This window comes from Oncorhynchus mykiss, chromosome 32, assembly GCF_013265735.2.
Source record: "Oncorhynchus mykiss isolate Arlee chromosome 32, USDA_OmykA_1.1, whole genome shotgun sequence".
Lineage (NCBI taxonomy): Eukaryota > Metazoa > Chordata > Actinopteri > Salmoniformes > Salmonidae > Oncorhynchus > Oncorhynchus mykiss.
This window is the reverse complement of record NC_050572.1, coordinates 26569073-26592688: the sequence shown is the minus strand read 5'-3', so window position 1 is coordinate 26592688 and position 23616 is coordinate 26569073. Positions and strand designations below refer to the sequence as shown.

Here is a 23616-nt window from a genome sequence, read left to right as displayed (position 1 = left end):
CAAAAATTAGATATATCCTCTTCACTTCTAAACCAAAGTTGTGCCCCTGGTCAAAATAATAAATTTTTGCATGACATGGGTCCCATTATGCCTGCTGAAAACCAAACACAGCATTCCACAGTTGGTTCCAGTTTCAATCAGGTCTTTGGTCACATTTGCGTGGGTCAAACTAAACACCCTAATGATTGGTTGACAATAGAGCCTCCCACAATGCAGGAGATAGTTATTGCTCTTCATCCTGCATCTATGTATATGAATGGACAAAAAACCATCGATCACGTGACACCATTCCTATATGAAGATTCAACAGCATATTGAAGCCAAATGAAGTCGGTTAAGATGGCGTCTCATGGAGACAACTTTTGCAGTTTGAACTACTCCAGGAAGTGACATTTGCAGGCTTGCTCAGTGCTGCCCCCTCTCATTGACAAATGTAAGTTCAATGCCAACTGGGGTATTGCAGGCTGCCATTAGCAACTAAACTATTCTTATAACTTCTTCTGTGTGCGATTTAAAATAATCGGTTCAAGGACACATCTGGTGTATTAGAATACATTATTGCTACCATGATTGTCTTCAAATGTGTTATTTATCTTAACAGTTAGAACCGATGACGTGTTCCTACGCATGAGTTTAGATTAGCCAACGTCTCCATGATATCACCGACAAGTGTGATTGGGGATTTCTATTGGAGAAGCAGTTTCTGCCTATCTTCATACTGTAGTGTGACTTCACTCTCACACGATATCTGCGCATGTGCTTCACAGGTTTGCTTCACAGCGTTGTAGCCAGGGGACCAAAAAAGAAGAGAAGTTGAGCCCCGTGCTTCAAATCAAATTTATTTATACAGCCCTTCTTACATCAGCTGATATCTCAAAGTGCTGTACAGAAGCCCAGCCTAAAACCCCAAACAGCAAGCAATGACGGTGTAGAAGCACGGTGGGTAGGAAAAACTCCCTAGAAAGGCCAAAACCAGGCTATGAGGGGTGGTCAGTCCTCTTCTGGCTGTGCCGGGTGGAGATTATAACAGAACATAGCCGCAGCCAGAACAGTTGAAACTGGAGCAGCAGCACGGCTAGATGGACTGGGGACTGCAAGGAGTCATCATGCCATGTAGTCCTGAGGCATGGTCCTAGGGCTCAGGTCCTCCGAGAGAGAGAAAGAAAGAGAAAGAGAGAATTAGAGAGAGTATACTTAAATTCACACAGGACACCGGATAAGACAGGAGAAGTACTCCAGATATAACTAGGCCCCTGACACATAAACTACTGCAGCATAAATACTGGAGGCTGAGACAGGAGAGGTCAGGAGACACTTTGGCCCCATCCGATGACACCCCCAGACAGGCAGGATATAACCCCACCCACTTTTCCAAAGCACAGCCCCCACACCACTAGAGGGATATCTTCAACCACCAACTTACCATCCTGAGACAAGGCCGAGTATAGCCCACAAAGATCTCCGCCACGGCACAACCCAAGGGGGGGCCCAACCCAGACAGTAAGATCACGTCTGACTCAACCCACTCAAGTGAGGCACCCTTCCTAGGGACGGCATGGAAGAGCACCAGTAAGCCAGTGACTCAGCCCCTGTAATAGGGTTAGAGGCAGAGAATCACAGTGGAAAGAGGGGAACTGGCCAGGCAGAGACAGCAAGGGCGGTTCGTTGCTCCAGAGCCTTTCCGTTCACCTTCACACTCCTGGGCCATACTACACTCAATCATATGAGCCACTGAAGAGATGAGTCTTCAGTAAAGACTTAAAGGTTGAGACCGAGTCTGCATCTCTCACATGGGTAGGCAGACCATTCCATAAAAATTGAGCTCTATAGGAGAAAGCCCTGCCTCCAGCTGTTTGCTTAGAAATTCTAGGGACAATTAGGAGGCCTGCGTCTTATGACCGTAGGGTACGTGTAGGTATGTATGGGCAGGACCAAATCGGAAAGATAGGTAGGAGCAAGCCCATGTAATGCTTTGTAGGTTAGCAGTAAAACCTTGAAATCAGCCCTTGCCTTAACAGGAAGCCAGTGTAGGGAGGCTAGCACTGGAGTAATATGATCAAATCTTTTGGTTATAGTCAAGAATCTAGCAGCCGTATTTAGCACTAACTGAAGTTTATTTAGTGCTTTATGGATAAATAGATAAAAATTGATACATTTTTCTGCATCATTTTTGGACAGAAAGTTTCTGATTTTTTCAATGTTACGTAGATGGAAAAAAGCTGTCCTTGAAACAGTCTTGATATTTTCGTCAAAAGAGAGATCAGGGTCCAGAGTAACGCCGAGGTCCTTCACAGTTTTATTTGAGACGACTCTACAACCATCAAGATTAATTGTCAGATTCAACAGAAGATCTCTTTGTTTCTTGGGACCTAGAACAAGCATCTCTGTTTTGTCCGAGTTTAAAAGTAGAAAGTTTGTAGCCATCCACTTCCTTATGTCTGAAACACATGCTTCTAGCGAGGGCAATTTTGGGGCTTCACCATGTTTCATTGAAATTTACAGCTGTTTGTCATCCGCATAGCTGTGAAAGTTAACATTATGTTTTCGAATGACATCCCCAAGAGGTAAAACATATAGTGAAAACAATAGTGGTCCTAAAACAGAACCTTGAGGAACACTGAAATGTACAGTTGATTTGTCAGAGGACAAACCATTCACAGAGACAAACTGATATCTTTCTGACAGATAAGATCTAAACCAGGCCAGAACACGTTCGTGAAGACCAGTTTGGGTTTCCAATCTCTCCAAAAGAATGTGGTGATCGATGGTATCAAAAGCAGCACTAAGGTCTAGGAGCACGAGGATAGATGCAGAGCCTCGGTCTGATGCCAGGTCATTTACCACCTTCACAAGTGCAGTCTCAGTGCTATGATGGGGTCTAAAACCAGACTGAAGCATTTTGTATACATTGTTTGTCTTCAGGAAGGCAGTGAGTTGCTGCGCAACAGCTTTTTCTAAACATTTTGAGAGGAATGGAAGATTCGATATAGGCCGATTAGTTTTTAAAAATATTTTCTGGGTCAAGGTTTGGCTTTTTCAAGAGAGGCTTTATTACTGCAACTTTTAGTGAGTTTGGTACACATCCAGTGGATAGAGAGCCATTTATTATGTTCAACATAGGAGGGCCAAGCACAGGAAGCAGCTCTTTCAGTAGTTTAGTTGGAATAGGGTCCAGTATGCAGCTTGAAGGTTTAGAGGCCTTGATTATTTTCATAATTGTATCAAGAGATAAAAACACTTGAGTGTCTCTCTTGATCTTAGGTCCTGGCAGAGGTGTGCAGACTCAGGACAACTGAGCTTTGGAGGAATACGCAGATTTAAAGAGGAGTCTGTAATTTGCTTTCTAATGATCATGATATTTTCCTCAAAGAAGTTCATGAATTTATTACTGCTGAAGTGAAAGCCATCCTCTCTTGGGGAATGCTGCTTTTTAGTTAGCTTTGCGACAGTATCAAAAAGAAATTTAGGATTGTTCTTAATTTCCTCAATTAAGTTGGAAAAATAGGTTGATCGAGCAGCAGTGAGGGCTCTTCGATACTGCACGGTACTGTCCTTCCAAGTTAGTCGGAAGACTTCCAGTTTGGTGTGGCGCCATTTACGTTCCAATTTTCTGGAAGCTTGCTTCAGAGCTCGGGTATTTTCTGTATGCCAGGGAGCTAGTTTCTTATGACAAATGTTTTTCGTTTTTAGGGGTGCAACTGCATCTAGGGTATTGCACAAGGTTAAATTGAGATCCTCAGTTAGGTGGTTAACTGATTTTTGTCCTCTGACATCCTTGGGTAGGCAGAGGGAGTCTGGAAGTGCATAAAGGAATATTTTGTTTGTCTGAGAATTTAAAGCACGACTTTTGATGCTCCTTTGTTGGGTTCGGAGCAGATTATTTGTTGCGATTGCAAACGTAATAAAATGGTGGTCCGATAGTCCAGGATTATGAGGAAAAACATTAAGATCCATGGGACAAAACTAGGTCCAGAGTATGACTGTAACAGTGAGTAGGTCCAGAGACATGTTGGACAAAACCCACTGAGTAGTAAGTTTTAAGTTCCTCGGCGTACACATCACGGACAAACTAAATTGGTCCACCCACACAGACAGCGTTGTGAAGAAGGCGCAGCAGCGCCTCTTCAACCTCAGGAGGCTGAAGAAATTCGGCTTGTCACCTAAAGCACTCACAAACTTCTACAGATGCACAATCGAGAGCATCCTGTCGGGCTGTATCACCGCCTGGTACGGCAACTGCTCCGCCCACACCCGTAAGGCTCTCCAGAGGGTAGTGATGTCTGCACAACGCATCACCGGGGGCAAACTACCTGCCCTCCAGGACACCTATACCACCCGATGTCACAGGAAGGCCATAATGATCATCAAGGACAACAACCACCCGAGCCACTGCCTGTTCACCCCGCTATCATCCAGAAGGCGAGGTCAGTACAGGTGCATCAAAGTAGGGACAGAGAGACTGAAAAATAGCTTCTATCTCAAGGCCATTAGACTGTTAAACAGCCAACACTAACATTGAGTGGCTGCTGCCAACATACTCACTCAACTCCAGCCACTTTAATAATGGAAAAATTGATGTAAAAATGTATCAATAGCCACTTTAAACAATGCCACTTAATATACTGATTATATAGCCTACATTACTCATCTCATATGTATATACTGTACCCTATACCATCTACTGCATCTTGCCATCTTTATGTAATACATGTATCACTAGCCACTTTAAACAATGCCACTTTTATGTTTACATACCCTACATTACTCATCTCATATGTATATACTATACTCTATACCATCTACTGCATCTTGCCTATGCCGTTCTGTACCATCACTCATTCATATATTTGTATGTACATATTCTTCATCCCTTTACACTTGTGTGTATAAGGTAGTTGTTGTGGAATTGTTAGGTTAGATTACTCGTTGGTTATTACTGCATTGTCGGAAGTAGAAGTACAAGCATTTCGCTACACTCGCATTAACATCTGCTTACCATGTGTATGTGAAAAATAAAATTTGATATGATTTACACAACATGTCTACCACTTTGAAGATGCAAAATACCACCTGATATAGAGGTCCTGGATGGCAGGGAGCTCAGCCACAGTGAGGCTAATAGATGCATGGTGTGATTGTACATCTTAAGGCCAAACACAACATGCAACCAACATTCTATCTCTGACACGCAACCAATGTTATAAGCAATAAGACATTTATTAACACATTATTTAATCTTGCTTCTAAACTTTCATTTGATTTCCAACAGTGATGGTTTGTATAACCCTTGCTGTCAGCCTGTCTGACCTCGCAAACAATGTTTCACTTTTGAAATTCGACCTCGCTCCGCTACAGAGAATGCTGTGCACAAACGAGACATAAACTTTTCTGATCCATGAGAAATAATGAAACAGTATTATTATCAGTGCCGATTTCAGCATGTAAATCTTGGTGGGACAAAAAAAAGAAGAAGTGGGATGCCTGCCAGCAAAGCAGCTACACAACACAACACTAAACAATACATTGCAACGGTGCCCACAAACTATTAGGGCCTACATAAAGCTGTCCCAACAGCAGTCCCAACACCTTACCACTGCTACACCTGGCTATCAGCGAAGCCTTGTCTGGCAGTGAAACAGTTCCTTCGGCCTTATTTACTGCCTTTAAAAAAAACACAGCTGATATGGCTGACTTGCTTAAACAAATGTGGTTTCTAATGACAATTGAGATGTACAAACTATGGCATAAGGGGACGACAAGCGGATAAGAGGCAATCCGTAATTTTGATTAAGACATTAATGAGCGAGCTAGGACGGACACAGTGAATATAACTATTTGTTTGGCACTTTTGAAATGTAAACCAACAGAATTCAGAACATGGGCCGTGTACACCAAGTCAGAGAATTAGGATAAATAAAGGGGCAGATACAGTGCCTTGGAAAAGTATTCATCCCCTTTGGCGTTTTTCCTATTTTGTTGCATTACAACCTGTAATTTAAAATGATTTTTATTTATTTAAATGATTTTTATTTATTTATTTCATGTAATGGACATACACAAAATAAAATGGAAAAGTGGTGCATGCATATGTATTCACCCCTTTTGCTATGAAGCCCATAAATAAGATCTGGTGCAACCAATTACCTTCAGAAGTCACATAATTAGTTAAATAAAGTGTTACATGATCTGTCACATGATCTCATCATACTGCTAAAGCAACACTCAAGTGGTTTAAGGGGAAACATTTAAATGTCTTGGAATGGCCTAAAAGCCCAGACCTCAATCCAATTGAGAATCTGTGGTATGACCTAAATATTGCTGTACACCAGCAGAACCCATCCAACTTGAAGGAGCTGGAGCAGTTTTGCCTTGAATAACGGGCAAAAATCCCAGTGGTTAGATATGCCAAGCTTATAGAAACATACCCCAAGAGACTTGCAGTTGTAATTGCAGCAAAAGGTGTCTACAAAGTATAGACTTTTGGGGGGGGGGGGGGGGGTGAATAGTTGTGCACACTCAAGTTCAGTTTTTTGTCTTATTTCTTGTTTGTTTCACAAGAAAAAATATTTTGCATCTTCAAAGTGGTAGGCACGTTGTGTAAATCAAATCAAATCAAAATCAAATCAAAATGTTATAAACTAATAACTAACTATAACTAATAACTAACTATATAAATGTGCACACGTTTGCATAACCTAACCCACCAACAGTAACTCTTAAACCATTCCAGCTACATACACCAAACCAATTTTCACATGTTCTGGCTATCCTAACTTCAAATTCTTTAAAAACTTTTATCAAGTATAACGATGTAAATTAGCATAAAATAACTAACGAACAGTAACTCTTGAACTGTTCAAGCTAGATACACCATACCAACTTTCATATGTTCAGGCCATTCTACATTTCTCAACTATAACCAGTCACCGCCGTTACTACTGCAGACACTACCACTACTATAACGTTTTCCCAAACCATACGTACTTTAAAACGGATTTAAAGTAACACTTTTTAAACTTCTACCACGATAATACTTTAAAGAGTTTAATCCAGTCCTATCAATTGTACTTGAAGTACAATTACCATATAGCCCATGGTATTTTTTATTATGAAATGTATAATAAAACAAATAATTCAGCCTTTGGCGCTATTGATACTATGCAATGTTTCCTAATTGTAAATAAAATCACTCTCTCTTCTATTACAGAGAACCTGCATAGGCCACAGTATTCAGAGGAGATTCACTGCTGAGTCTCCTTCCGAGCTCTTGCCGTGAAGCAAACTGAAATGGGTGGAGCTGATTAGTATGCTGTGTATACTGATGACCAAATCCATCATTAGCTCCTTGTCTCTGGATAGAGCTTTTCAGGTTCCAGTTGATGCAGTCTCGGGTAGGAGTCCTGAATACCTTTATCGATCCTGTATGATATTCATAACACCTCATATTAGATTGAATTTGGTGCTAAATATGCTATAGACTACCGTATATTATTTCATAATATTCTGATGTATTTATCCTTCCACAGATACAAAGGAAAGCAAAGCTTCTGCTGTGAAGTTGGGTAGGAATACCAGAACATTGGTGCCAATCCCCTCCTCGCCCCACCCACACTAACAGCCAGACGGATAATAAGCCTGTCCAAGAGGACAGCAGAAGGAAAATCAGACTTCTCCAGGCTGCCAAGAGGAAGGTATCCCAAAGGTTAGAGACAGACCTATAGCCAGAAGGTCACTGGTTCAAATCCCGGACAGGGCAATGAAAACGTGGGAACTGAAATTGCAACTGAAGGGCTGGTGGTTTCAGAGAACATTTTGAATATCCTGTGCAAAATGGACGAATAAAGTTCTATTTTCTTCCCTTATTCTCTAAAAAGGGTGGTCAACTCCATGGACTTGGACATTTCCAGGACCACTAGTAGAAGCAGTGGGATGGTGGCTCTGCTGGGTTGTCCAGTCAAGAGCAACAACAGTTTGTTCAACGAGCCTCCAAGCCCCTCTGCAGCCACCTCAAACACATCCCTGGCAGCCTCTGAGATTAAACTCTTGTGTAAACTCTTCCAGCGAGATTCCCCAGACTTCATGTCATCCAGTAGCAACACCAGCCCAAGCCCCCCCAAAGGAACAGTAGTGACAACAGTCAACTAATGGAGATGCAGAAACGTAGTCTTCTAAATATCTAGGTTTAATAAAAGTAATTTTGCATGGACATTATTGGGTCACTTGTTCATGATTTAATATGGTTAATATGATCATAAAACAAAGTAGACTACCTGGATTTTTCCTTTTGAGGTGTAAGCAAAGATACTGATAACTTCATTTACATTTGAGTCATTTAGCAGATGCTGTTATCCAGAGCGACATACAGTTAGTGCATTCATCTTAAGATAGCAAGGGGGGACAACCACGTATCACAGGCATAAAAAGTACATTTTTTCCTCAATAACGTAGCTGAGTCAGAGCTAGAAGGGGGGTGTGTCAAGGTGAGGAGGATTATTTAAGATAATGTTTGAAGAGGTAGGGTTTTAGATGTCTTTGGAAGATGGGCAGGGACTCTGAACCTGGTTCCACCATTGGGGTGCCAGGACAGAGAAGAGCTTGGACTGGGTTGAGCGTAGCGGTGGGAAGGCCAAGAGATTTGAGGTGGCAGAACGGAGTGCTCGGGTTGGGGTGTAGGGTTTGAGCATAGACTGAAGGTAGGGAGGGGCAGTTCCGTAGGTAAGTACCATGGTCTTGTAGTGGATGCAAGCTACTGGAAGCCAGTGGAGTGTGCAGAGGAGTGGGGTGACATGAGAGAACTTGGGAAGGTTGAAAACCAGACGGGCTGCTGCATTCTGGATAAATTGCAGGGGTTCAGCAAAAGCCGGAAGCCCAGCCAACAGCGAGTTGCAGTAGTCCAGACAGGAGAGGACAAGTGCCTGGATTAGGACCTGCGCCGCTTCCTGTGTGAGGTAGGATTGTACTCTACGGATGTTGTAGAGCATGAACCTGCAGGAGCGGGTCACCGCTTTGATGTTTGCATAGAAAGACAGGGTGTTGTCCAGGGTCAAGCCAAGGGTCTTTGCACTCTGGGAGGGTGACACTGTGGAGTTGTCAACCCCGATGGAGAGGTATTTGAGCGGGCAGACTTTCCTGGGGAAGAAGAGCAGTTCGGTCTTATCGGGGTTGAGTTTGAGGAAGCAGAGATGCGTGTCGCCACCTGGGTGTCAGAAGGGGGAAGGAGAAAAATTGTTGACTAACCCACGTAATTCCTTGCCAGCAAATCATGAACGCCGTACAACATTTTAATGTGTCGTAAACATTCCATAGCGATCATAACCAAATATGATATATTATATTGACTAGGGACTGCTTTTACAATAGAAATGGAAATACATGTGATGTCAGTTGGAATAAATGGGCTTATTCTCACGCGGATAGATTTTGGGTGGAGTAAATCCTCTCGCTTCGCCGCTTCCTCTCGGTCATAACGCTGGATGATAGAAAGAAGTGCGCCTGACCTGTACGCTTTCCTGAATGTAATAGACTAACATAAATGAGAATTTCGATTATGATGTTTATTAGTGTAACAGCAGTTGGTTAGCGTCGATTTGTAGCTACGAAAACTCCCGACGAAAGCCCTCATCTACATCACCACCGGGAAATTCCAACATCACTTTGTTTCATCTGCCTGGCTGAAAGTGTAGGAGTTGGTGGTTTCAAATAGGATCATATTGAACCGTCCGTATCAAACAGAACCCTGGTATGGTATTGATACCTATTGTTATGCTGTGCATATGATATGCTTTCTACCTAGCTACTATTCACTAACGTTAGTCTGTTCATCACTGATTTTTGGGCTAACTAGGTAGCGTTAGCCTAGCTAGAGCGTTAGCCTAGCCAGCTAAGCGGTCATACGAATGCAATGGGTCACACACACTGCTGTTCTTCAGGTTGATAGACCGATATGATGGATAATATCATAGTCGAATTGTTCTCCTCATGGAGTGTAGATTTTTGGGGACACTGTTTGCATACACTGGATACGCTTGGTGACGTTGATTCAATGACGACATGCACCACTAACTTACCGGTACTGGAACATGTTTGTAGCTGACGTTCCTGGCAACACGCTAGTCGATGTTATTGTTAGGTAACGTTAGTTAGCAAACATTAGCTAGAGAATTAGCAAGTTGCTGCCTATGTAGATAGCGGTGGCAAGCACAAGACAGCTCTTCTATTCGGGAAGCGCCAAAATTTCGTAAATCATGAAACATTGCGAATACCAGCAAATCGACCCGCAGGCACTTTCAACGCCAACACCGACCCTGCCGCCGCAACACGCTGTTGTTCAGGAAGAGAAGAAGGGGGAAACCGCACGGAGAAAATGGGAAGTTTTCCCCGGCAAGAATCGCTTCTACTGTGATGGACGGATCATAGTGGCTCAGCAAAGTGGTGTCCTACCACTTACCCTCGGCCTCATTTTGGTCACCACTGTATTGTTCTTTGTTTTCGAGTAAGTACAAGTTCTCGTTTTCTTTTGCATTGCTTTGACACAAAAATGTTTGCCCTAGCCATTAAAATTATGCCACACAGGTTTCAACAAACCATGGTAAGTAAGTGTGGTTGTGTGTCTAGCAGTTTAACCAATACAGTAGATTCTGGTAACAACAATAGAGGAATAGTTTTAATACCAGAACATGTCATTACATATTCTTACAAGTGTCTTGCTGAAATGTGTGTTACGTCTCCTGAGACTATGCTACCAGTAGTAATTAAAAAGTGAAAGTTGATTAAAACCAGATCCTGGTGGTTGAGAAACTATTGCAATATTGTACTATTGTGTTGGACAGCGTTTTCAGTTTCTCATGTTGAAAATGAGAACTAGTCCTTCATGTGGTTAGTCAGGGTCCTGATTGTCGCTGCAGTGCTCTGCAATCAATCTTGTCCTCTTTAGTTGTCCTGGTGATTTTAAAAAAATACATTAATGAAACCAGGCTACACAAAACACTTTAGGCTGCATTAACAGTCAGCCAAATTCTGATTTTTATTTTCAGTACCCGTCACACGAACGTTACGTTATGCGCATGATTTCTGGTTGCGGAAATGAAGCTGGAATAACCACACATGGTCAGTCAGCGCGCCAGTATTATCACCCACTGAAATAAGATATTATCATTTTTTGGGGGGTGGGTTCTCCTAGGCTTACAATGTTTTTTTGATTATTGCTTGAACAGTCATTAAGATTATATTTGGTTGTGATAGTTGCAAAATACCTGTTTTGGATTCAGCAGTTGTTAGTTAGAATGCTAACGCTCATTGACAGGCTTGTAGCAAAGCTAGCCAAATAGCCATTTTACTGGTTGGCGTGTTTTTGAAGTATAATGAAATTGGTTGGCGAGGATGACACGAACTTTATATTAAGCAGAGCATTTATGCACGACTCACAATCCAATTTATAATCAACAAGTATTGTGAAATACACTCATAAGCAACATGTAAATTTGTCTTTTTAAGCAATACTTCGAGTATTAATCTTAATGAGATTTTCCTGAAGAAGCGCTCCCGATCGTACGCAGATAATGCACAGTAATATTCTGAATAGATTGTGAAAAACGAATACTCAAGATCACCATTTGCGCTCCACACGGATTTACTGCATTTGTAACTAGCAGTTTACATATTAGCAGGGAGGGGGTTCTGCAAATTGCACGCACATCGCCCTCTTGTGGCAGTTTGCTAACGCAGAAAAGGGGTCATTGGTCTTTTGATTAATCAGGTCAGGTCTTTTGCCTATTCATTGGGCAAAATATCAGAGTTGGGCTTCCAGTATAAACACACCCTTAGTTTTAACATATAAGACAGTCCACTTTAATTGTTGCTGAATATAGTCCTCTTTTTTCCTTTGTCCTGTCACCACAGCTGTCCCTTCCTGTTGAAGCACCTGACCGTGTTCATCCCAGCAATTGGAGGAGTGCTGTTTGTGTTTGTAGTCATCTCCCTCCTGCAGACCAGCTTCACTGACCCTGGCATCCTGCCCCGGGCTACACCGGACGAGGCCGCAGACATTGAGAAGCAGATCGGTAAGGGCAACACATACACTCCTGAAAGAACATTCTTCCTTTCCCACTCACTTTCACAGCTTTGTGTAGACGTTCACCATTTGTTTTCCTGCTCCATATTCTGGTCTCCTTTTGAGCTTTTATCACCAGTTTGTTTGCGCTGGTTTTTGAGACACAGTAGTAGCAACATATATGGTAGTTTCCTGCCTTTTTTTGTTTGAAGCAATGCATTATTCAGCCAACAAATGGTTGAACCACACACACAGTCTCTTCTGACCGGGCATGTAGGGAGGGAAGGATGTATGGATGGATAGAGGTCTTTGAACTGTTCGTGGCACTGCTTGTATCTGTGTGGGTGGTCAGTATGCTGTGGGTAGTTAACTCTGCCGTTTAATTTTGTGAAAAATTAAGACACGGGCCCCATTGCAGTGGGTTGCCACTAACATCTCTCTCTCTTGCTCCCCCTCCCTCATTTTCTCTTCATCTCTTTCTCTCTCTGTTTTTTTGTAGAGTGGAAACTCACATCACGTAGAGGGAGTTGTGGTTTTAAATAGAGTAATTTCATTGTGTGGCACCAAAAGTATAAAAATAAGTTATTGAGGGATATTCTCATGCTCTTGTGACGTGTCTCTGTTAGGATGACAGAGCGTGATGTCCACTCAGCTTTCTGCAACATGGTTTAGGCCTAAGTTGTGCATATCTGCTGGTTAGGCCTATTTCCCTAAACCAGATGAATTACTTCCAGAAAGTTATCAAAAGTATCATACTTAGTTCTAGCTGCCAAATATTCAGCTGTCTATCAAACATTGTGACTCCGTTGTTATCTTGAACGTACCTTACACTTGACTATTTATTAATGAGCTCATGCCATGTAGTGATAGAGACAGTCTAATACATCAAATCATCACTCAACTGAAACCTGATACTCAACTGAAACAAAAATATCAGAATCGGACTGCCTGTCTAAACTCAGCATATGGGACTGCCAGGCAGGCAGCGCACTTTCATACATTACACAGAGCCTGTGTTGATTGATTGCCTCCCCCATGAAGCCGCCTTAATGGACACCACTTCGCCAGCAATTAGGCCTAAAGCTACTACTGCCTGGATCACAACATGGACACATGCACACAAAGCATAGGTTTTTACTATACTAGTGCGGGCCAAAAATAGATCTCCATTCGAAATCCTATTTTCCCTGACCTCTAATTCTAACCCTAATACCTAAGCCTGAAATAAGAGAATTTTCCTTGTTTTACTATCCTTGTGAGGAATTTGGGGGATTTCCGGTACCCAAGAGAATAGTAATACACACACGCCTTGTGTACTATATCTCCTGATATGTCCTCCCTGTCTTTCTCTCCTCCTCAGATAACTCTGGCTCTTCCACCTACCGACCCCCTCCCCGCACCAAGGAGGTGATGATCAACCAGCAGGTAGTGAAGCTCAAGTACTGTTTCACCTGCAAGATGTTCCGGCCACCGCGCACCTCCCACTGCTCCCTCTGTGACAACTGTGTGGGTAAGGACTGGTGACAGAGGTGGACGTTCAACACGGAACGTAGACAGAGGGACACACTGCCATTTATTAGACTGAGTGATTTAGACTATACTACACAGCCTGTTACTGAGATTGATAAATAAAGACTGTTCATACAAAACAGTCTTATAAAGAGTATTTATTAGTGTTGGTCTCCTCTGTAAAGATGTTGATCAACTTTGAAAGCAGACCTTCTTAGTTTTCTTTTTTTAGACTTTTCTACATTTAATTCACATTTATTTGACTGTTGAAAGGGGCTTGAGAGCTTGGCCTTCGTGTCCTTTGTAGACATTTGTAAATGTTCTTCTTCCTCAATCTTTCTTCCTGTCCTCCAGAGCGATTCGACCACCATTGTCCCTGGGTGGGGAACTGTGTTGGGAAGAGGAACTATCGTTTCTTCTACACCTTCATCGTCTCTCTGTCCTTCCTGACAGTCTTCATCTTTGGCTGCGTCGCCACACATCTAGCACTGAGTACGTAGTCTACACAGAAGACACTGCCCGGGCTTGTGATTTTGTATGGAACTTTTGCGTATATCCTGATTTATCATCCTGTCATGGTTTTCTGTATCAACTTTCAATGGTTCTGTCCTCAGGGGCACAAGGAGGGAGAGGCCTGATGTTTGCTCTTCAGGAGAGTCCAGCCAGATATCCTTTTACCAAGACTGTGTGTCTAGTGTAACCAATCAGATCCCCTCATAATACCACTCCCTGCCTCGAGTAGTCTGGTGTTAGGGCACCTAAACTGTCATTCACTTCAGCTTATTGGCCATATTGCAGAATACGAATGGGTCTCTCAATCTGTCCAGCTGACATCTCTGGTGATATTTAGATACTCAAACCATACATGTTGTCCTTGACTTTTCTTCCTGCACTGCTGTGGAGCTGGTGATTTGCTTCTTTTCAGTTTGGTCCATCTTGGGCCTCTCAGGCTTCCATACCTATCTGGTTGCGTCTAACCTGACAACAAATGAAGATGTGAGTAAATGCCAATGAGTGTGATATCTGTCTCTTCTGGGATATGTATAATAGACATATAGGTATTATACACTTTAAAGGTTCAATGCAGCTCTTTTTATCTCAATATCAAATCATTAAGTGTCTTTACTATGATTGTTTTTCAATTAAAATGGTCAAAAAGAAACAAAGGCATCTTAGCAAAGGGCAATTTCTCAAGTAAGAGTTTAGCTAGGACTGTCTGGGAGTGGTCTGAGTGGTGAGGGGGAAATGGAACATTAGCTGTTATTAGCAAAGAGGTTTGGAACTCTTTCTTATTGGATTATAAACTAATTTACCACATAGTGATGCTACCATGGAAGGCCAAAACTCTATCCCACCAAAATGGAAACATTTCAGACAGGCTTTTCAAACAGCTCTTACACTATGAGGGCATTTTCAAAATGTCATATTATTACTCCAACCTTAGTGTGGAAATGTATATAAAACCCAGGAAAATCAAATGTTTGACTGACTGTAGATTTTGCACTTTAAACAGTTAAGTGACCCTTCCGGTATGTGCAGACTGCAGATGGAAAGTAGCCATGTAGCTTAACATGGTGTCATGTTTGTTTGTGCCTGGTCCCTGACAAATAAACTAAAATTAGTCTTGGACAAGGACTGATGGTCAATCTTGTGTGTCTCTCTTGGTCCCAGATTAAAGGCTCGTGGTCGGGGAAGAGTGGGACGGAGGACACCGGTAACCCCTACAGCTATAACAACATCATTACTAACTGCTGCTCTGTACTCTGTGGACCCATGCCTCCCAGGTGAGACTCAGCCTGGTTTATAATGTATCTTTGATAGGGGTTGAGTCAGTTCTTTCTTCAAATCCGTCTATTTAGGAAGTGTTTAAAAATGCCCCATTGTTTTCCAAGGATTTTCTCCAATGCATGAATTTAATTTCTAATCACTCCTTGATTTGACTAAGAAGGAAACTGAATTGACCTGAAGCCTGAACTATTTGACTAACCTGTTTCCTCCATGTTGTCCCGTGTTCAGTTTGATTGACAGGCGAGGCTTCATGCCAGTGGAGGAGTCATCCCAGACAGTTGCCACGGAGGTAGAGCTGGCCGCTAAGAACGAGATAAACGTGGTAGGAGGGCCCACGCCGTCCCAGCTGCCCCCTTGTGCATTGCAGGTTCCCCCCTCCCCTATACCGCTACCTGCAACCCCAAACCACCATCAGCCTGACTTGCAGACTCCAGTTTAGTTGCCTTTTCCAACCGAACCCTCTTTGACTGTTGCCTGACTGGCTGTTGTGTATGGGGTCACCCCCTCATGACTTAGTCCCTCATATACCAGAGTATTGTGGTACTATTGCTAATGGTCCAGGATCCTGGTGTGGTCATTACATATGTTGTTGCCTGATCCTGGTAATCCAGTCTACACCAGACTGTTCATTGTTTACAGTTGACAGTAAAATACTGTCTCTGGCTGGAAAGAGGAAGTGAAACTGGCTGCTGGGCCATGTTTGACCTGGGTGTAGCTCAACCGTTAGTTACTCACGTCATTCCATTCCCTAATCTTATAATCAGACAACTCAGTGTCATTTCTATATTTCATTTCAGTGAAAAAGGGAACAGCCTACATATGATTCTTCCGCTTCCCACCTGGGTTAAAGGTTTGGCCCTTGTTCTGCAGCTGAGGAGAAACGTCGGTGCTAGGAGTTTTCTTTAAGATATGTTTGTTTACAAAGTACGACTGCCACTGGGTTTTTAGTTCAGTCTGACAGCAGTGGCACTCTCCAACCGTTCAGACTAGGCCTTCCTTCTGTTTACATTCAAGCAATAGGGACAAGCTAACCTAACCCCGGTTTACTTTAAGGATACAAGGGCACTGTCATGTCTGCTGGAAGTTTGCGGATTAGAATGTATTTGCACATAAGGAGTTAGATCAGAGAGAGAGACCAAGCACAGTGTTGGTTCAGTATTTATACTTTTAGCAACCACATGCTGGTAATGGAAGAGGTTACTGCTGGGAATTTACCGGTCACAAATACATCTGTACCCAAGTGCTGTTTTCATTTGTCTCAATCTGGACACCCTCCCTCTGATATTCAGTGGGTCTGCTGAGAAAGCATGGAAGAGCTATTCTATTTATGCACATGGAATTATCTTTGTTTACAGAGTGTGAAAACACTTATTTGTCTTCCCTCAATGTTCTTGTTGTCTGCATTTGTCTCTGACGTGACTCTGTGTATTGGCGTGTGTGTGTGTTGAGTTTTGTGTGTCATACCATAATGTAATGGTCATGTTAAACGTGACATAAAAGCTACCTGCATTTACATTTGAAATGTCTTCAGTAATTTAGCAGACACTCTTATACAGAGCGACTTACAGGAGCGATTAGGGTTCAGTGCCTTGCTCAATATCACATTGGCAGATTTTTCACCTAGCCGGCTCGGCGATTCGAACCAGCGAATCCGACGCTGGCCTGACACTAGGCTACCTGCCTGCCTCAAGACAGTCCAAATCATCTCCCTCTTACTGTTTTCTTATGCTTTTTAAAATATGTTTTATATTACAATCTTATTATTTTGTCTTTTTGTTTATTTTGGTCATCTAAATATTTATACGTCATTTTGGAATAAGTTATGTTAATCTGAAATGTACAGTAATAAATATTCCATTTTAACAATGAAATAAATACGTTTTTATTTCCAAATGAGTTTAATAGACGTGCATTCCTTTTTTAATTCTCACCTGTGTGTTACAGTTAAGATGGAGCATAATCATACGTGTGAACAGTCCTGATGTCATCATTGTCACTAAGCCTTACCCCTGTGTGCCTATTCCGTAGTGTCAACTGGTATTGTGTCTCTCCGTATTTGTGTGTATGGCCCATCACCACCCCCCACTAGGAGGACAGCTGTCTGGACTTTGCTCTGTCCTGTGCTGGCTGATGAGCAAGGTTAGTGGAGACAGACAGGTTGGTGAGATGACCCCAGGTAGAGTGCAGTAAGAGTGTTTGGCTGGCCTTACCCGTCTCTGTGGCTACTGTGTCTACATCTTCGTCAATTGAATGCCAATTCACTTATTTGGAAGTACAGAGTTGAAAACTGAATAGAGCCCAACCCTGGTGCAGAAGGAAGGTTTTCTAGGGGGCCCTCTCTCTGTGGCTGGTTGCTGTCTGCTTTATTTTTCTGCCTGCCTGGCTGGCTTCTCTCCCAGTGCTACTATGCTTTTCCTTTAACATGGCTGATTTCAACCACGTCGGGCTGGATCCCATCACACACAGTCAGCCTCTAAACTCAAGGTCCAGACCTGTGAGGTTTGGAATATCAGACCGTCAAACCGAGGAAAGGATAATGGCACATTCGTTGTACTTTTAATATATCTGTTTTGTTTTCTTGTCAGCTATGCCTCAGATACACTCACGCATGCTTAAATGCACAGATAGTGAGCCCCAAAAGTATTGGGACTGAGTGTTTTGTTTTGGCTCTGTACTCCAGCACTTTGGATGAAATGATACAATGATGGAGGTGAAAGTGCAGACTCAGCTTTAGTGGACCAAAAGTATTGGGACAAATTCACTTGTGTATTAAAGTAGTCAAAGGTTGAATATTTGGACCCATATTCCTAGCACACAATGATTACAACATTTGCTGTTTGTTTTGGTCCCCTGAAATGGGGTGGAAAGTGCAGTATTTTCTAAATGATTTATGGGTGAAAGTTTAGTCTGCACTTTAACCTACTTCATGGTCATTGTTTCATTTCAAATCTAGTGCTGGAGTACAGAGGCATAACAACAAATATCACTGTCCCAATACTTTGAGCTCACGGTATATGTACACACCAGACAATGATCAAAACCTTTTCAAGCAGTAGACTCGTTAATAGTTTATATCGATTCAGCCTTTACAACTGCTTCTTATCTTCTCTTTGGAAGCATAAATGAAAATTTGTTCCACAGAGGCGAAAATGCAAACACTTCTAAATTCCCCTCGTTGGTCAGGTTCTGCATGTGCTAAATGTGCGCCGACAGCTACGCCAGTCCTTTACGTAACATCGTAAGAGCATCTCTCCTCTACTTAAGCAGTCAGACATGCAATCATCTCCACACTACAATGTTTATGCTCTGGTGGGTTTTCGTTGACCTTTGTTACTTCATCTTTCAAGTAACTTTAATTTATCTGTCACTTTTGCAAGCGAGAATAAAACCCTCAAAGGACCATTCTTTAAAGCAATAGCCCTGTCCCCTTACCGTGTATGGGTCTTCCATTACTCGAACGAGAATTTGATGTGATCTCTGGTGCTGTGGAAACACCGTGGCAAGATTGATACAACAGCACTGTGTTACTTTGTGCTTCCAAGTGACATTTTTTATCATCTGCATGGTTACCCCTCACCAAAATGACTGTCTGCTACCAAGCATCAGAATACCTGCATGTCCTTGCACCACCTCAATTACTTATAGCTTGACCGTTGACCCATAGTTTTGCTCTGCATAGCTGTCTGAGTGATCTCTCCTCTCCCCTGGGGGACTTCTGTTCTTTTTTATTTTCAGCTGGGCTAACTGTTCTTGGTGGTTCTTGTCTTTTCTGCTGCCTTTGTCTCATCTCTTTCTCTCCGCCACCCTCTCTCCTTCTCCCACCCAGTGCACACAGGGAACTAAAGATCTGTTGGAGTCGGCATCTCGCTCTCCGTGTCCCCAGGCAGGGAAACCCCAGACCGTCTCTACTTCCTGTCCAGACAGCATCGACCCAGCTGACCCGGCGGTGACCTTTAACCCTGATGTAACCTCTGACCCTGTTGCGGTGCCGTCTCTGAAATGCGGAGGCCGCCACCACAGCCACACCACCAGTCCTCCGGACGAACCCCGCCAGCTGCACCACCACCATAACCGGCACCACAAGACGCGGTCGGCACGGAGCAGCAGCAAGCGGGCTGCTCTCCACATCTCCAACCCGGCTTACAACGTCAGCCTCAGCCCCCCCACCTCTCCAGGCCTTGGGCCTAGTCATGGTACAGGGGCAGAGGAGCACGTAAGGGACAGCTTTGCCACATTGCACTGAGTCAAGTAAACTCTTAACTTCCTCTGAGTGAATGGACCTGCGCCTTGCTGCCTTCCACAGCTCTACGCTCTGCATGCTGTACAACAGTTTAGTCCCACTTGCCAGACTCATGGCGCACGGCTATAGGAAGAGACTACAGTCAATCACACTGGATGCAGTCAGGTGGTAGCTTTTATAATCTATGTAAGTCCACAAGTCCTCTGGGAGAGGTGGGACATGACTGAAGCATCACCAGCACCCTCTTTACATCCTGGGCCTATGTGGGGGTTGGGGACAAGGATGTGTGACTGTTACTTTGGAGCTTAAGGATGTATTACTGAGGATAGCTGTGGGGGGTGTGACCGTCTGGAGAAGTCATTGCACGGTGGCCAGCTTTCACTAGCTAGGCCTATCACATCTACTACCAATTTGTATAGCCTGCTTTGGCTTTTATTAGACTGCAAATGAATGGAGAGCCCTTCTAGAGATTCATTACAGCTTCCTATCAGAAGAGGGCACTACCTGCTGTGAGAGTTGCAGTGAGAGTGGTACATGTGATGTGAACACTTATAGGACACATAGACAAACCTCCAAATGTAATTGAACTGAATAGCCCCTTTGTTTACAGCGAAAAGCACAACAAAAGAGCTGGTATTTTGTGGGGCAAACTTGTGTAGCTACTCAGTGAACCATACATTCTTCGGTTGACACACTCCAGCTGAAGAGACCTAGCCAGCACTACAGGGCCTCATACAGACTGTTATTTTTCTGGGCGTCCAAAAACTAACCTAGCATGATGTCGCTATGAGTGCAGCGTTCAGTCTGGCTTAAGGCTTGATAAACTTTGGGGATACCTACCTACTGATTTGGGATGGCTCAGATTATTAGAGTAGCTGGCTTTGAGGCCCAAAAACCTGGCTGTGTGAGTGCCAAACAACCCAAATCCTTTTTTTTTTATCTAAAAGCAGAACCGGACGGATGAGCTTGAGTTAGTATGTGACAGGCTAGCGTTAGTACACAGAGCTTTCTATATATCAATGTCTCTGAACTTGAAGAGATCCCCCACATCGATAAGAGTAGCTCTCGTACTCAGCCCTAGACCCAAGGACAATAGTAAGAGTGACTAGTATGCACAACACGGACATGACTGAAATGCACTGGCAGATGAGGACGTCTTGAAAATCCTAACTGCTGTTTTACGGTTCAAAACCAACCATTCATTCAACAGTAACGACTCAAGACACCCCTACAGCATACCTCAGAAATGCTTCACCTCACACAGGAATGTGTTCTTACTAAAGCAGTGTTTCCCATATACACCTCTATAATACTTCTATGTACCTGAGACATGTTAGCAGTATCTTGCGTCGCATGTGGTTGCCTCATGCCATGTCCAAATACTCCTTCCTCCTTGAGTTGCTTGCACTATTAGTCCAGACAGGATCCCCAGCACTAATTGCTATTCCATAATCCAGATATTAGATGTGTGAATCTGATCCCTTCCTTGATTTTGAGCAGTGATACTAGACCAAAATTAGCCTCTTGTTCATTTGAACCTTTTTGTTCTTTGTGCTGTTTGACAAATTTAATACGGTACTGTGTGTTATGAGAAGGCCCACTGAACCAGGGCATCTGAATAGGAAGAATTCAGAGTGTGGTTTCAGATTGAGAACCTGTCTTTGTGTTATAGGCTTAGTTATTTGATATACAAGATAACTGTGAAAGTTCACGTTGATCCACTTCGTTACGCCTACCCCTGCAGTCATTTGCACAGAAAACGCAATGAACTGCCACTGAGCATGAAACGTGAGCACACTGAGTCGTAGGGACACACAAAGATCACTTAACACTGACAGTCCATTTCATACAAATAAAATGATATTCCTTATTGTCCACTTGGACCTACGGCATTCGCATTCACTAGAGCAGAGAAGTGAATTCACTGCACATTTTGTATTTCAAAAAGTGTTTCCCTTCATCACAACAACTTGGACATACTGTAGATCAGTGGTCATCCACAATGCATTTCAAATTTGATTCTAAAGGGCATTTCCTGTTATTTCAGCCAATATTCCTCAAAATGAAAAGCACTGACTTTATAATGGTTTGTTTCATGTCAGTCATGGATCCAGAATGATTGGTCTGTTGACCTCTGTGCTTATTTATGTTCAACATGGTTGATTCTTTATGGGAAAACCATAAAAACAGTTGTGTGTTTTATAACCTGAGTGATACGCTTGTCTCCATACAGTAACTGGAATTGATGCTTTCTGTCTGCGTATTACACACCAAGGCCACCAGATGGCGATGGTTACAACTAAATGGAGATTTTCACACCATGTTCGCACACTTTCAAAAGAGCTCTCTTCCCAGAAATAATCCAATGTTTGTTCAGTCAAGTAGTTACATAAACAAAGGCTCTCAGGCAATATGTTTATCTTTTGTGTTTGTTTTTATTTACTGACAAAAATGGCCCAAACATGTGGACGAGTCTCCCTTTAGATGTTTATAGTGTAACAGGGTTTTGTCATTATTAAGCAATTCAAACAGATGTCCAGTGCTTATATTGTCTGTAAAAAATAAATACATCTAATGTAGGCCAACTGAATCGTGGAGAATATTGCACAATAAAAGATGAACTCAATGATATTTCTTCTTCCTTCAGCAACAGGCCCCTGCATGTCCCTTAATTGTAGCTTGCCTGTGCTGTCTGAATGATGTTGAGGGTTACACAGGGCAGGTGCTGTGCGTATGCCTGGAGGCTACCCTTACCCTCTCCCTGTGTGTCCACGGTGTGTATCCCTTGGAATATCAGGTAGTGTTGAGTTAGTAGCCTAAAGCCATAGAAGTCTGTCTTGTTTAAGAAGAACAAACGTTTGTTTTAAAGAGAGACAGCAGCTAGGATCAGATACAATATATACTGCTTAATACACACTTCCTTCCTAAGCGTCCTACAGCACAGGGAGTGTAAACATTTGTATGTGATTCCTGAGGGAATTGAACCCAAACCCTAGCACCATAATGACTTATTTTCTTCCCCAGTCCATGTATTACAGTACCATGACATAAAGAAAGAGTTGTCAGGGATGTAGGCAGGGAGATCCCCACTCCAGCTGATGATGAGAGGGTCTTTATCTTAGTGTTCGGCTGCAGGTCACAACTTAAAACTATTTATTATAAAATCTCTCTGGCATGGGGTCATGCCTCTGTTTGATATTATACGATCAATTATTTGATCTAATAGGTCTGATTTTCAATCAGGATATGCATAAAGGGACAACTTTTGATGACAGGTTATTGCCGACCAACCCTAATAACAGGTTACTGTGTCTGTAATGACGATGATAACCTATTTCAGTGATGATGTGGCCACGTCAATTGGTTCTGGAGAGAATGATTGCAGACAATCACAGTGATTCCCATGATGGACCATGCTACAAATACAGAGTACCATTCAGTGCTGCTGTCCTATTTCAAGCATAGCAGTAAATAAGTGCCTCTTCACTGGAGGATCCTGATGGGTGATTATTGGCAAAACACTCTAATTATCCACTCCTGATCTCTCTCTCTCTCTCTCTCTCTCTCTCTCTCTCTCTCACACACACACCTGATAACACAAGAGTATGGGGGGGAGGAGTTACCCATAGTTCAGATAGCTGATAGGCCACGAGTTTTGGGGGTTGAAGGGGGTCAGAGCGAGACAGACCGAGACTGAATGGATCGCAATAACATCAAGTTATACAGTGAGCCAGATAAGTTTATTGTTTTGGACGACCCTAACCCTCTGTTAGCCTGTATTTCGAAGCCGTTTAAACCTGGTTCCCCGGTTCATCTTGAGCTATCATCTCCTCATTCTTCTAGTTAGCTAACTGGCTGAGGAGTGGACCCTCTAACGCCACATTGGTGTCAGAAGTGGGATGGCGGCCGTGGGGCCATCGGAAAATACAGTCCGGGACGTGTGAGGGGGCTGAGGTTAGTTGAAGCACGGGGACGTGTGAGGGGGCTGAGGTTAGTTGAAGCACGGGACGTGTGAGGGGGCTGAGGTTAG

General features: G+C 43.0%; 1 protein-coding gene across 1 annotated transcript; it reads left to right on the top strand.

Moving 5' to 3' along the window:
- The first annotated feature begins 9347 nt into the window (after nt 1-9347).
- Nucleotides 9348-17242, top strand: zdhhc18b (zinc finger DHHC-type palmitoyltransferase 18b). Its single transcript, XM_036970981.1, has 8 exons — nt 9348-10492; nt 11899-12059; nt 13410-13559; nt 13913-14050; nt 14173-14224; nt 14452-14554; nt 15230-15342; nt 15575-17242. Exons 1-8 carry the CDS (start codon nt 10245-10247, stop codon nt 15783-15785), a joined length of 1176 nt encoding a protein of 391 aa, XP_036826876.1. The 5' UTR covers nt 9348-10244; the 3' UTR covers nt 15786-17242.
- The last annotated feature ends 6374 nt before the right edge of the window (nt 17243-23616 follow it).